Source organism: Peromyscus maniculatus, chromosome 4, assembly GCF_049852395.1.
Source record: "Peromyscus maniculatus bairdii isolate BWxNUB_F1_BW_parent chromosome 4, HU_Pman_BW_mat_3.1, whole genome shotgun sequence".
NCBI classification, from domain to species: domain Eukaryota; kingdom Metazoa; phylum Chordata; class Mammalia; order Rodentia; family Cricetidae; genus Peromyscus; species Peromyscus maniculatus.
The window spans coordinates 35241713-35257764 of record NC_134855.1 but is presented as its reverse complement, the minus strand read 5'-3'; the positions used below and the strand labels follow the sequence as shown (position 1 = coordinate 35257764).

General features: G+C 42.8%; 1 protein-coding gene across 6 annotated transcripts in view; it reads right to left on the bottom strand.

Annotated features, from left to right (window-relative positions):
• The window catches only part of Gpd2 (glycerol-3-phosphate dehydrogenase 2), a 152086-nt gene that overhangs the window by 38627 nt on the left and 97407 nt on the right, over positions 1–16052 (bottom strand). For all 6 annotated transcript variants that reach the window (XM_015986392.3, XM_006992807.4, XM_076569499.1 and 3 more), the window contains exon 7: positions 391–555. In XM_015986392.3, coding sequence (XP_015841878.1) covers positions 391–555 — 165 coding nt within the window. The remainder of the gene's footprint in view (positions 1–390; positions 556–16052) is intronic.

Genomic DNA, 16052 nt, shown 5'->3' with positions numbered 1-16052 from the left:
CTTAAGTTATAAGTGCTTGACTCGAAGGACACGTAAATGCCCTGCCTGTACCACCTAAGTGATGCTCAAAGACTTGGCACATTGATTTAATTTTATTAATCACATGTTTCTGTGAGGGAAATGAAATGCATTCACAGCTGTGAGAGTTCTATGGGCATTTATTATTATCCTTATCATTAGTGTTACTATTTAACACAAAAGGGAAAAATTGGCAAGTCCCACAAGGGAAAATTTTCATGTTAAACCAGGCATTGTTGACAATAAAGAATATAATTAATATGATTGAAGTCTGCCTTCACTGGAAGTAAAGTGACAGAAAAATCCTAATTCAGTCATTATGTAGGCACAGCAAAATGCTAAGAAATGCCTCCCTCGTGGCCCCTGGCATACCTGTGAGGACATCCTTGCAGCGTGCACCACTCACACGCTCTTTCCCAGTTACGGGGTCTGTCTTCTTGAGCAAGCTCGTCACCTCCATGTAATTGGCTGTGGCAGCCCCATACCTGGCAGCAGTGAGGGCGATGGCCAGGTTCATCCGTGCGTCGTTGTGTTGTCCTGCAGCAGAGAGAAGCACAAGGGGAGGAACAGGAGTCACCTCGAGCCACGGACTGGTGGTACAGAAGTGTGTCACAACCGATATGTCACATCTGTCCCTGTCACCTGGAATCTACATGATGGCTGGGCAGCTCTACAGGGCACCATCTGGAAATATGTGGCCTTCCTTGGGCGACATTTACCTGCTTCTCCAGCAAGGGCATTTTGTGTAGGATTGAAAGGATGAGATTAGTCCTTTCCTATAAAGCTGACTTCAATTATCTGAAAGTTTTTAGCGTATTTCTCAAATAAGTAATTATTCCCTCCATGTGGGAACATATGTATGTGTCAGACTTTTTCTAATACAGAGAAGCCATAAACATGGAAGCGAAGCAATTCAAAACCTTGGAATACTGACACTCCAACTGGTGTTGATGAACAATTTCTTATGAGTGCATGCCTATCTAATATTCAAACTCAAGACTTTCCTCTCCCATAGAGACTCTCAGTATTCCATAAAAGGATTTCTCTTGCTTTGAATTTTGATCAGGGCTCCTTAAAAATGTAACATTTTTTAATAGCACATAAAAGGTAAGAAATTAAGCAGGGCAAAATTTAATTACAGAACAATTCCTACCTGTGTTGTTAGAGATTTATTGCTGAAAAATCCTAGTTAAAGCAAACTAAGGGGGAGGAGAAGGGGGAAGAGATGATTAATCACTTTAAAATACTGGCATCACTGGAGACTTTTCCTATTTATTATTGCCAGTGGAGTTAACGCTGACCAGGAAGAATTACTCTGCATTGCAGGGCCAGGTTCTCTGTGCCCTGAATAATTAATTATCCAGGGATAGATGTATTGAATCAGAGTTCAAATTCCCACACGTCGGGATCAGTTCTATCAAGATAATACTGATACAGGGATGAATCTGTAATGGATATTGTTGTTGATTTATGCCACCAGCATACCAAACATGTAGTATAAATGGTTTATGTAAAGTTTCTTCCTTGTGATTCAGTCTGGGAGGCCTGCACGAGTCATCTGTTCCTGGGAAAAGGGCAAAGTTATAAAGAGAGAATCGATGACTGAGGATCCTGCAGCCTCTCCCCACTAGCATCTTATTCGAAAACTGCCTGGAGAATGCCAGCCTGGAAGAAACTCTCCTCCCGAGCACACGCACCGTAAGGGAAGAATGGGCAGTAAGGCCTGATGCGCAAAATGCTTATTGTTCTGGAATGGCTTTACCCAAAACTGTGCCGTTTATTACCCTTCAACTATTACACTGGGTTTTACTGTATCCAAAAACTTACAGACTGGTGGTCCACGAAGAAAAACTGACAACAGCATAAGTGAGGCGGGGATTGGGAAAACACGCAGAACCCATTCCCTTCACCTCAGCGTGACCCTAAAGCGGCCTAAAATAGTCCAGTTTAAGAAGCCAACCTTGATCAACGTGAGTTCTTTAAAACCAGAATAAGCTGCGCAAGGCTAGATGAATACACACCACCCAAGAAATGAAATAGCATCTCACTGTACACTTGCTTCCTTTCTGGGGTCAAGAGATGATGAGAACGCTGGGCATGGTGGTGCACGTTTTTAACCCCAGCACTCAGCAGGCTGAGGCAGGTGGATCTCTGTGAGTTTGAGGACAGCCAGGGCTACATAAAGACTGTCTCAAAATAAAATAAAATTAATAGAAAATAGCGTCCACCCCATGGACCTTTCTGGTGACTTAAGTGTTTATCAGTGGACTGCCTAACTGACTCCCTGGCACAGGTATGCATTTGGTAGCACAAGAAAGCCAAGCCATTTGCTGGCACCATCGACATGCCGCAAGGGAACTCATCGGAAGCTCAGCCACTTTTGCCTCAGCACGGAAAGTGGATGGACTACTTTAAACTCTAGATGCATGCACCGTGGCAGGCAGAACTTCCGGTTCCTACACGGTGGATCAGACAGCTGCACTGGCACCGTGCTTTGCTGATTTCTAACTCAAAAACTGTAACTTCTCCTTTTCCTTCAATGTCTTTCTCAGCTCTGACCTCCATGTCCAACTTCAAGGCACCATCTCTTTCCCCTCTGCCTCCTCCCTGCAGCCGCTGTGATTTATACTTTGCTTGCCTGTTGTTTTCTTCCAAACTCTAATTGTCCCTGGCCTTGAAGGCAGCATCAAAACAATGCATTCCGGAGTTTTCAGGGCAAACCATCAACACCACCATCAACACTGGCTCCGAGCTGACTTTGATAGCATCCACTTTTCTTTACTTCATTTTAAAAGCAGTAAGAGTGTGTTATATAAGCATTGCTTACATTGGGGCACATTGTTAAGCATCAATGGCTGTTCCTTCCATGTGAAGAAATGCCTCCTTAACTAGCTTCTACATCCCAATACAATTTAAGGTATAGACAGTCTGCAACTGAAAGCAGTTGAAAGGGTGGAAATGCATCCCCTTGCTCCTAATCCTTCCACAGCCCTCAGTCCCTAGCCAGACCCTGCCTTGATTCAGGGTTGTCACTTAGTGATGGACCACTTCGGGATACAATACTGGACCACCACAGTCCTATCCCTATTATCCTTTTAATCTTGAATTGCCAGAATTTTCTGCAGCTACCTGATATCCAGGCCTTCTTGTCTTTGACCTGCTTATTAGTCTTCTGGTTGGGTACCATTCTGGAAGTTCCAGGAAACCATCCTAGGATCCAATTCCTGTATCTCCTCATCAAGTCCCCCCTTATCCACACCTTGTCCCCTCAAAGCAAATTGTGCACACTTTCTCTTAGCCTAGCATTACGTCTTACATGTACCTTTTCCACAGTCTTTCTGATACTGTATTCACCCATATCTCATCAACTGCTTTTTTTTTTTTTTGGTGGGGGTGGGGGGGACTCCAAGACAGGGTCTCACTAGGTAGCTCTGGCTATCCTGGAACTCACGCTGTAGACCAGGCTGGCCCCAAACTCCCAAACTCCCAGAGATCAACCTGCGCCACCATGGCCCAGCTAACTCTTACTTTAAAAAATAAAAAAAATAAAAATAAAAAAAAAAAAGCATGCCTTTTTTATGAACTGAGCACTGAGACAAATGAAGGGAATATAATGGGGAAGACAGAAGGCAGGCTGCCCAGCTGGAACTGACCCTCCACTGCAATGACTGGGTCCCCTCCTGCTGCAGAGCACAGCAGGGAAGCCTATGTTTATCCCTCCCCACTTCCCTCCCTCAGAACAATACAAATATCCAATAAATGTTCAATTTTTAGAAGCTACTAAGTGATAGCTAGACATTTGCGGACAGTAGAAAAAGCCAGCAATATATAAAATCTCAACCCAACCCCAAACTAACCAGTCCCAAATAAACAGGAAATGAAGGAGCAATGCTTATGAGCCTGTGCCTAAGGACTCGCTCACGTTTCCCTCGCTCTGTGGAGAAGCACGCACAGCTGTGGTTAGCTCCTAAGAGCTAAAGAGCACAGAAGTGACTTCTCTCTGAGCCAGGGAGCTCCTGTGTCCCCCCGGAAATCCTGCCCAGGCATCATTGCCTTCATCACTTTCCTCTCAGCGTTCCCAGCAAAGCTCCTCTATTCACTTCAACTTGCCCTTCACCCGGAGACACCGATGCCTGCAGTGAGCACTTCTTGAGGTGTGATACATTTTCACTAGTTTCAACGAAATCGCCCCACTCTGTTTCCTGACATTTTGAAAAGTATCACTGTGTGTCCTGTAATCTTATTTCTAGATAAAGAAGGTTTTGGCAACACTGCCAATCATGACACCAGGATGGGATGGCCTAAAATGCCCGCCCAATCGATCTGCTCACGAAGTTTAGATTTTTTCCCAACCCACTTCCTCCGAAGCAGGCACCCTCGCCTGTTTCGCTCAGCAGCATTACCTTGGCACCCACACAAGGGCCCAGACGGCAACTGCGCAAATCTGTTTCCTGCTCTGTTCTCGTTTGCACTTGAAATCTTACATATGTGCACACACTAAGCTTACAACCCGAAGGACAGAAGCGCAGAACAGAGGGGACCTGTCCAAAGACAGCACGAGACGTACCCACCAAAAAGAATACAGGTTGCTGGGGTAGACTTTGTGTTAACTCCCAGCGGCCTCCACGGAAGGGTGGGAAGTCTTGTAACAGGAACACATGGGAGCATGTGTACTTTGGGGTGAACCATCTAAAAGACAGGCTTTGCACAAAAACTCTTTACACACATAAATCCCAGGACTAAAGTCTGGCAACTAAGTTAAAGGACAAACAGCTGAGAAAGAGAGGGGGAAAGAAGGGGAGAGGAAGGGAAGGACAGGGGAGGGGAGGGAGAGACAGAAAGTGACAGAGGAAAGGAAGAAGGAAGAAAATCTCGGAATGCATAAAGGACATGAAGAATAACTAAATATGGAAAAATGAGAAAGGTAGCAATGAGCCGGTAAAATTCTACGATGCTGTAATGATCCCTACAATCCCTTTAGTACAGGATACTCTTAAATGATCCTTGGCTTTGCAAAGACCTATGCATAAACCGGGGTGCCTAACTCCCATGTACCTACCATTGCAGAAAGTCTAACTTTTAAGAAAAACAATTTATTAAAATAACACCTGTCATGATTTCATCATCAAACTGCCAGTTTGCAATTAAGAGAATTTCCTCCCATCATCCTATGCCCTGACCTGAGTCTGACACAATCATTTTGATGAGCAAAGAGGGTCAGGTGCCTGCCAGAAAGAATATCTTCTCCTAAAGCCTTAGCCCCATTTCCAACAAAATCCTCACAGCAAGCTTCATTGTCTCAGGCTGCCGGTGTCACGGTGACCTCTCCATCAGCTTCCCCTTTCCAGTTGGGCTAATGTACAAAAGTCAAGCTAATTTAATGTAGCCATTACATTTAAAACTTCCCTTTCTGAAAGGAAGAGTACAGGGAACTGAGCGAAATAGGTGTGTGTACATGACCGTGTGGAGCTTCTTAACTTCTGCTTTAAGTACGTGTGATGAGCACAGTTAAAAAGGAGAAGTGGAAATGAAAACCATTTCGTGGAGAATTCTGACAACACAATTTCCAAAATCATTTATTGAAAGGGCTTATGGTGTCTGGACTGGTGGAGTCGGGATACACGAAGGGAATAATGCATAAAGGACACATTACCGGGCACAACCGGAGCAAATGCTGAGGTTGGAATTCCTGGGTTGCAACTTTTGAGGACATCACTCACCTGGCTGGAGGAATATGGATAAGGGAATGAACTTGCATGTGTCTCCTATGTCCTTTACAGAGAGGCTGGGTACTTCTGAACTTGCACAGCTCATATGATGGCCTGCTCCTCTCAAGGATTTGCTTCTCATACTTTGTATAAATGTCCAGTAAAAACCAGACAAGCCAAGCATGGTGGCACATTCCTTTAATCCCAGTATGTGGGAGGCAGAGGAAGATGAATCTCTGTGAGGCCAGCCTGGCCTATATGGAGAGTTCCAGGCCAGCCAAGGCCACATAATGAGACAAAGTCCAGAAAAGAAAAAAGAGAAAAGGGGAAAAATGCTTTACCAAGGAAATCAGAAAAACAAACAAGAAGAAGGGGGAAAAAAAAAACAAAACAAAACCAGAAATCATCCTTTTTCACTGGTCTAGAAATTTTAATTATATTTTATTTGTGTAACTGTATAATTTATTACAAATACTGTCCCTCTCTTATCACCTTCTTGTAGCCATGACTTTTGTCGTAAGTCTTCAGTGTCCCCTTTCACTCCTATTCTGGACTCCACAATGGGAAATTGCTTAGTCAGTGGAATACTAGTAGCCATGGCAAAAGTCCTTCAGAGGACTCTCTGTCAATGCTGTGGAAAGGAAGGACATTCTCAGGGGAGCAGGACCCAGGGGAAGATTCGAAGTGCGATTCACCCCAGTGGTCCCAGGCCAGGCCATATCAGCTCTGTCACTCTGTCAACACCTACCCCACAAACAGATTCAAGTTCAGCACAGAGCAGAGAGTCACCCAGCCTACCACAGACAAGAACAGAGGCGCCACCCAGACCAATGCCAATGCATGAGTGATGAGACCTAAGCAATTAAAGCATTAGGGAAGGGACTGGAGAGATGGCTCAGTGGCTAAGAGTTGGTTAGAAGAAGCCGGGTTCAATTCCCAGAATCCATAGGGAAGCTCACAGCCATCATAACTCCAGTTCCATGGGACCTGACACCCTCTTCTGGCCTCCACAGATACTGCACTCCTTGTGATACATAAAAATACATGCAGACAAACCCTCAAACATATTTAATAAACAAAAATCTTTTTTTTAAAGCAATTGAGGAAGCCCACTTATGACCTTCCACCAATGCTAACCCGCAGTGATACCCAAAGCTTACACAAAAGCAAAAAACTACCAGGTATTGGTATGACTCAAATATGTTGGATAGTGCCTACAAAATTACTTTTCTTTTACTGACGCCGTAAAGTATTCACCTATATGTTATACATGTTTACCAGGAATTGGGTTGTCTTTTTTTTTTAATCATCCTGGGTTGATGTACATTTTTCCAGAAAATGTCTTCTAATATAGACTATAGTCTTCTAATATAAAGTAGGGAAAATCAAAGGCATAACATTCCAAGTTGATGAATTGGAGTAATTTGCTGTCACTTACCCATACTATCGTTCTCAAGAAGGGACACCTGTTAGCACCGAACATGTAATCATTTTTATTATTTAATACAAAGGTACAATTAAATGCAGGCACAGGATGTGACCCGCATCATAATTCTGCCTGGCCTTTCTCTTCACAATATCTTTTTCATTATCCGAGGCCTTTTGTTCCTCCGTGTTTCTTTTGTCTCCCCCTAAGTTCTCGAATAAGCTATTTACAGTGTGAATAATTAGCAATCAGGGTGGATCTGGGGTCTTTGGCCCCGTGTAAAGGAAACATTGTCAAATGCCTCAACATGACATGCTGAAGTAAAGTTTCTCTACCCCCAGGACTTTTCCTTTCTGGAAAAAAGTTTTAAATGAATCTAATGAGGAGTGGGTTTTCTACTTCTCAGACACTTCGGAATCTAACTAGAGTAACAAAAATGAAACTTCATTTAAAATGCAAACAACAGAATGCTTTGGGTATTCATTAGCTATTTTCGTACAAAAATGTTCTATACATTAGTGTACAATGAACACTCGCCGTGCCTGCCTACTTGAGGACAATCCATTCTTTCCAGCACAAGCCAGAGCAGTTCTTTTTAAAACTCGTTTTCCTTCTTCCTTCCTTCTTTCCTTTCATTATTTCTTAGGAGACCAAAAGTGAAAAGATCAATATGACAAAAATTAGTTGAAATGAGTTTGGAGAGTCAAAAGGCAGGAGACTGTTTAATAAGCCATACAATTAGGAAGCCTCACAGCCCTGCTTTATTCTTCCTGGTTTACAAAGCACACAAAACGGATTGGCGGCCTGGAAGGCCTACTCCTGATGGAGAAGATCTACCTTCATCGAGCTGCCGTCCAGACAGTGAGGCCACAGCCAGCATAGAGTCGGCGCCCAGGAAAACGGAGCTGAAGATTTTTAAGATTCATTCTTTCTGTGGCTATTCATTCAACAGCTACTGCTTCTGTGCCAGGTACCCAAGCCTCATTTGTGGAAACAAATCAAAAAGGTCAGATTGATCCAATTGCCCTGGACTGTGAGCTAGGGAGGAAATTCAAAGTCTTGCCATGCTCCCAGACTCCTCGTTTCAGAGCAAACCTCCTTTCTATACCCTGAAGTTTTCTTAAAATGTGACCAAACCCAATGCTCCAGACATATCAACTCTTCCCTCTTAAATCTGGGGCATACTTGAAAAGTTTCTTTCACAGGGAATGTGAAATGTTCAGTGTCAAAGCCTGTTTCTACAGACCAACTCCTGAGTCACTGCAGCAAAGTCAGGTGGGAGCCCTTGACAAGAGGATTCCAATGCACCAGCACAATCAAGGACGGTCTTCCTTCCCAGGTGTGGTCCTCGTTCTCTAGGAACCTCACCAGAAAACTCATTTACAGTTAAAGGTATGTCCTAAACCTCTTGTGCAATACTTACAGATTCCAGATTCTACCTTATCTGATTAGAATCCCACCCAAGGCCCCTCTGGAGCCGCCGCTACCGTCTAATTTATCGGAAGAGAACAAAGGGGGCAGAGGAGGTGACTCCGTGGGTATGGTCCTTGCTTTATAGCCATGAGGTCCAGATTCCCAGCACCCAGGTAAATACTGGGTGGACTTGACAGACTAGCATCTGTGCAGGGGAGGTAGAGACGGGGTCGATGGAACAAGAGAGCTGGTTAACTAGCTCAACCAAAGAACTCTCTGTTCATGTGAGACCCTGGTTCCATGTAAAAGTTGGAGAAAGATCAAGGAAGACACCCAGAGTTACTCGCACCTGCTGACATGTATGTCTACACACACGTGAACACCCATGCACACACAACACACACATGGGAGAGAGAGGAAAGAGAGGAGTTTCCTAGCAGTCCTTAGTGTACCTTGACAGCCAGTGCTACACATAGTGAGATGTTTCAAACACAAATTATGGTTATTGTCAAAAATGCTTTAAAAAAAAAAAAAAACAATGTTTTTCAATTTTAAAATGTTCAGCAAGTAAAGGTGCTTGCTGCCAAGCCTGATGACCTGAGTTCAATCCCTGGGCTCACACGATGGAAAGCAAGGACCGACTCCTCCAAGTTGTCCTCTGACCTGCATGTGTCTATCATGGCCTGTGGGTGTCCACACACAAAACTAAATAGTTTTACTGGTCATCAGGCTGGCAAATGTCCCCTCCCTCAAATGTGCAGCAACCCGTCTCTAAATCTCTGAATTCCACTTCCCTCCTATTAGTTGCTTTTCTATCTTTATTCTCCTTTGGCTATGATTGACATGTGGATTTTTTTTTTTTAAATAAACAAGAAGATGTAAGAATGGATTTGAACCCAGAGGAAAATGAGACCGATATACTGACAGAGCAGTAGATTGCTTCAAAATACTAAACTTATCAAATCTTCATCCAGGGCTCTTCACTATCTCTTAAGGGGGGGGGGAAACCAAGCAGGAAATTCTGCCAGTTTTTACAGAGGAAATCAACACTAGCAATAAAACATGGTATCCTGGGCTAAAATGGTTAAGCTGAGTTACAGCCCCTTAAACAGGCATTAGCAGCAGGCAGTTGCCTGGTACTTGTGGGGCTTTTTGGGCTGGCTTCCTAGTGTCTATCTGGTTCCCTGTCTCCTCTCTCAGCCTTGTCAAGAGGCTCTCTTCCCACATAAGAAGAAAGGTCAGCCTCCAGCCCTGTTCCCTAGTCACAGGACTTCTCCATTCAGTGTTGGGGATTAGTTTAAAAAGCAGTGGATGCGGCCGGGTGGTGATGGCGCACGGCTTTAATCCCAGCACTCGGGAGGCAGAGACAGGCGGATCTCTGTGAGTTCCAGGCCAGCCTGGGCTACAGAGTGAGTTCCAGGAAAGGCGCAAAGCTACACAGAGAAACCCTGTCTCGGGGAAGAAAAAAAAAAAAAAAACCAGTGGATGCTCAGTGGCAGCGCTATCTGTTTTCTAACTGCAACAGTGACGGACAGGCCAGCAGCTAGGGCAGTGCATCTGGGAACTTGCCACAGTGAAGAGACTGCAGATCCCGGGACAGGGTTCTACAAATCATTTTTGGTCCATTATTTTTCAAGCTAGACCTTTTCAACTTCCCAGCATTTCCTTTGCTATGGGACTCTTCCTAAGAAAATCTCTTTGCCATGCCAGGCACAGTGGGTCAAAACCATAATCCCAGCATTGTGGATGATGATGCATGAGAATAGCAAATTCAAAGCCAATCCGGGCTACATAGTGAGAAAAGTCAAGAAAATGTTAGAAGAAAGGTTTAGGCATGGTGGTGCACGCCTTTAATCCCAGCACTCAGGAGACAGAGGCAGGTAGATCTATGAGTTTCACGCTAACCTGGTCTACACATAGTTCTAAGACAACCAGGGCTGTATAGACAGAACCTGTCTGAAAAGATCACAAAAAAAGGAGGAACGGGAAGAAAAGAAGGAAGGGGCGGAGAAGAGGGAGGGAAAGGGAAAAGAAAATTCCTTTTCTCTTAATGTTTTCTGCATGTCATTAAACTCCCAATTCCCATTAGCTGTCCCTCAGCTTTCTTGCATGCCTGCCACAGGGTAGGCTCAGATGACTTTTCTGACATGGCCCGGCTCTACTTTTTTGTTAAAATGTCTATTCCCAAATTTAACATAAACTAACTAAAAAACTAACAATTCTAGAACAAGCCAAAAGAATTCCTCTCATGGAACTAAACCACCTTTCATCACAGGATAGGCCAACGTGAACAAACTCCTTCACTAAAGCATACCCATCCTCTTTATTTGTCTGAATACTTTTTTTTGCAAAATGCAGGAACAGCCAACCCCAGGGGTGACTCAGAGTGTGACCTACATAATAAACACATGGAATCCCGCACTAAAGACTAGCCAGGGAATTCTAACTGCAAGCAGCCTTCTGAGAACCTTTATCTGTTTTGTCCCGAGACAGTTTCTTATCAGATTTCTCTCTCTAATCACAGAAGATTCCACCCCTTATCAGGTTGTTATCAAATCATTCTGACCAGGGCCAAGGGTCCAGATTATTTGAAAAGCCTGTTTACCAAGAGCAGACATCCGCCGGGGAGAGCAAACCTGAAAACTGGCCATGCCTGGTCGGGACCCTGCCCATCACCAGGCTCATATCCTTCCTCGATCTTTTTTTAATCTGTAAAATACAGCTAAAAGGAACTTCTCTGTCCATCTACTAAGTCTCTGAATTGACCAAATTCAGAACACATGAAAAAATTATAAGTATGAAACTACCACAGTCAACAAAGACTGCATTCTATTAAGTTGATCTTATCTCTCCTTTTGCATAATGTTCAAATGGAAAGTATTCTGCCTCCACCTCCCAAGTGCTATCAACCAGTTTGCGAGATGCTGGGATCAACCCAGGGCTTTGTATATGTCAGGGGAAAAAATACAAACAAAAAACTACCAAGTAAACTACATCTCAGCCCTCTGTCTGAACCTTTACTGACAAAAATCCTGATCTTAATTTGATTATTATCATAGATTTGATTTATGGCCTTTCATTTTGAACAGCAACATGAGTCACTGATCTCATGGAATGTTTAGTTTCTCAGAAGAATGAGTAAGGGGAAGAACTCTATGCCCTACCACCCACTCAGGAGTTTGTCTTTGGCTAGGACAACGATGCCTGGCGAGAAGGAGGTGTTGAGGTTTTGTTTCTTGTTTGTTTGGTTCGTTAAAAGTAATCAATTTACAGACTGTGAGTTGTTCTAAAGTCAATCAACTTCCCTTAGCCTGATCATGGGAGAGAAATGAAGAATCAGGTATTCTGGGCCTTTACCAATACTCATGTTCAGGCAAAAACAGTGCGTAGATGAAAATACTGCAAAATCAGCTTAATTTCACTCCCTGCTAATAACAGAATATCTGAATTGTCTTCCAGACAAAAAGACATGCTGTTTATGTTCGACACCATTAACAATTGGGTATCAATACTGTAACTATGTACATCAAATAATGTGCCAAATTCCATAGTCACATATTAAAGTAAATATGTTGATGAAAATAATGTAAACATGTAATATAGAACTTCCCCCTTTGGGATGGCAGGAGGGGGAAATAGCTACACATGTAATCAATATTCCTCGGACTGGAGAAAAAAAATTTCCAATATTCTACAGCTTGGAATTTACACTCAATAATTATGTGAGGTTACAAAGGAAATAATTCAATAAATAAGCTGGGGCTTTTTTTTTTTTTCAAATAAACTATTACATAAATTACAATAAAACAATTCCATAAATAGCTCTTGTTTAAAATGGTGGCACAAGCCTATAACCCTAATTTCTGGGAGCTGAGACAGCAGGATTGGAAATTGCAGACTAGTGGAGGCGACCTAGCGGGACCCTGTCTCAAGGGGGGGGGGGAAACACTCCAAAGAGCTTTTTCAAAAAAGAAAAAGAGCCGGGCGGTGGTGACGCACGCCTTTAATCCCAGCACTCGAGAGGCAGAGGCAGGCGGATCTCTGTGAGTTCGAGGCCAGCCTGGGAAAGGCTCAAAGCTACACAAAGAAACCCTGTCTCGAAAAAAACAGAAAAAAAAGAAAAAGGGGGGGGGGGGAGAGAGAGAGAGAGAGAGAGAGAGAGAGAGAGAGAGAGAGAGAGAGAAAGAAAGAAAGAAAGAAAGAAAGAAAGAAAGAAAGAAAGAAAGAAAGAAAGAAAGAAAGAAAGACAGACAGACAAGCATTCAGTGAATGTTAAAAATGTTCTCTTTATTTATAAAGGAGCAATAGGTAATGAGACTCAAGTTAATATATATATAAAACCCCAAAAGCTGTATATATATATATATATATATATATATATATATATAGTTTTGGGGTTATATATATATATATAACCCCAAAACTAGCACCTTACACTTCTAAACACTTAACTATAATTTATAAAATAAGTCACAAATTTAAGATACTATACAACTCCACATCAAATTACAAACCAATTTATTAGTTCACTCTCCACTTTGAAGTACAAAGCTGGGACATACTACCCTCACCAGTGTTTGCACTTTCGTTATATAACAAAAAAGTAAAAAGAATCAAGTATTATGTGTCTGTGCATAGGGCTTCTTGCCCGGGTGCCTGGCAATTCTCAAGGCCTCTCTAGAGATGCTGGTTATTGTGAAAGAACAATCTTATTAGTTCCTAAGACAGTCAAGGTGACCTTCCCCTCTTGTCATTCTTGGCATCCTGCAACCTGCAGGCTCGGCTCCACAGCCAACCTGCACCACACCTGGCAGTGTACAAGGAGCCCCCACCTGCCCAAAGCTATCATATGCCCACAAACTGTGGTTTACCTTCAAACCGCAGGGGTCCAGTGATCCCTACAGCTATAGTCCAGTCCACCATAACTATCAAACATATATCCCCCTGCCTCAATTCCCTCCATGTTCCTATGGACTAGAACCCTGCCTCAATTCCTTCCGTGTTCCCATGGACTAGAACCCTGTCCCAGCTCATTTGAGTGGGAGCCTGAACATCCTGCCTCGTCTTTCTCCCAAGGACTGGCCTCTCACCAATTGAAAGGATTACCTGGTGTGTCCTACATAGCCCCCCTTCTCCTGAAGAAAGCTGCATACCATCATTCATTTGATTCCACTGCAAAGACTATTGCCTGGCCAGAGCCATACACTGATGAGCAGGGTGGACACCCAGTTGCCATGTCAGCTGGAACAGTTCAAAGCTCCTCACCATGGAAGGCTGCTCAGAGCCCAGATGGACATTAAACCCGCGTGCTGATTCACTTCTCCAACTCTACCCACCTGCCTTCAGAGCCCTGTCCTCAAATGGTGTCAAAATTTGTCCACATTTTAAGGACAAGAACCCTGTTCGTGGAACTACAGAAATGGTTTCAAGGTCAAGAGTGCTGGCTACTCTGGCAGAGGACTCGAGTTTGGTTTCCAGAAGCCACACCAGGTGGCTCAAAATCACCTGTAAGCCAAAGGGACTCGAGTGGATCTGATGCCTTCCTCTGGCTTCTGCAGATACCCACACACACAAGGTACACACTCAGACACACACATGCATATAAATAAAGATAAAATGAAATAAATGTCTAAAAGAAGAACCTTGTTAGTTGACATTGCCAAGGCTTAGCGTTGCCCCAAAGGGCTGCGTAAGTAAATTCCGTGAACTGCTCATCATCGATAGGGAATACGAGAAAAGTGCCTCATCTATTCTTTGTCGGCAACATAGCTCAGTTTACAGATTCAAAGTCAAATTACTCTGTGCACTCTTAATTCACCTGGTCACAAATAAAATTTACATGTCAAAATGTTGAATTCTAATTAAAAACTTAAGCGTAACAGACGATACTAGACTATTCACCTTAAGGAGAGAGCAAAATTATAATATATTACACCATTAAAAATGCAACTTAAAATACAGCATATTAGTCTTCGACAAACTTCTGAGGAGCACTGCACAAAGATGCTTTTGTGAAACGCTCTCGACAGCACTTTGATGTGACCGTATGTTCATTAAAAGGAAGTATTACTACTTACATACATAAGGTACATAATGAATTCAGTATGTGCCTAGAGTTGGCTAATGCCATTAAAGCACAAGCCAAAAGCACAGACTATAAATCAAAATGCAATTTGTCAAAGTTAGATCTTAATCTGATACAGGTTAAAAATAAATAAATAAACTACCAATGTCACGCTTGGGGACTGGTGAGGAGAGCTGAGCCCAAACTGCGACCAGGTTGCAACTGACATGCCTTTGTTCTATCTATAGCTTTGGCTACTCCTCTCCTTCTTCCACCTGGATAAGCACAAAATTAGCATGCACCAGGCATTCTTCTCTCTCCAGGGGGGTTATATCACTAATACTGCTCTAAAGACTACTATTCTTTCCAAAACGCTGACATAAACCAGTTGGGCAATCACAGATTTTTTTCCTTATTGAAGTTTTAAAGATCTAGATTATTCTTAAAACAGAACTTCGAAACACTTGACATTACTTTATTCATTCACTCTCATACTGTAGATTTAAAGAGACCAGCAAGAGTAGACTTAGAAATAAAGAGGCAAACCACAAAGACAATTACCAATCAAATAAGAAAATCTAGGTAGTGGACACCGGAGTTTTGACAGAAATGTAAGCAAAGAGCACACTAGACCATGACTTACATCTCCCTTGTCCCATTTTCTTCAGTTCTCTTTATACACCAGGGTGCCTTCCGAGCAGCACGAGTCTCTTCAAACTTGTTTCCTACATGCCTATTAAACAGGGTTTTTATTCTCTGGATCCCGACTGGCAACACAATTCAAATCAAATACCTTCCCCGTGGTCCAAGCCCTCTATGCTACCCCATGCCTCTGCTCACCATCTTCTCAAACTCCACAAACAAAATTGATAGTAACATTACAAAGTAAGAATATTATCATGTCTAGGGAATATAAACTACACAGTATTTCAAGTTACTATACAAAATGTGCTTTCGATATAGTCATACCAATACTCCAAAACTATTACAGTAAGGCCAATGTTGAAGAATAGAGTACAGAATTAAACAAAAGAAAACCTTAGAAAGTCTTGATAATAGCTATGCTAATCATATAGAAATTCTTTAATATGCATACAGACTTTGAGTCTGGTTATTTTGGGTGTGTGATTTTTTTAGCAAGATTTTTATAATAACTTTTGTTTGTTTGTTTGTTTTTTGAGACAGAGTTTCTCTGTGTAGCCCTGGCTGTCCTGGAACTTACTCTGTATATCAACATTCAATCAATTTTTTTCCCCAAGTACCATACCAGAAAGTTTAGTGATAGCCAAGTGAAAAGGAGTTTCTCTGTCTCTAGACTTCCCATAAACTTCTGAAGGGCTGGGGTAATGGGGGTGAAAACATCTAACCTGAGGCACAGATGACATGGTTAGATTCTTTAACGGACAAAAAGGCCACACAGTGG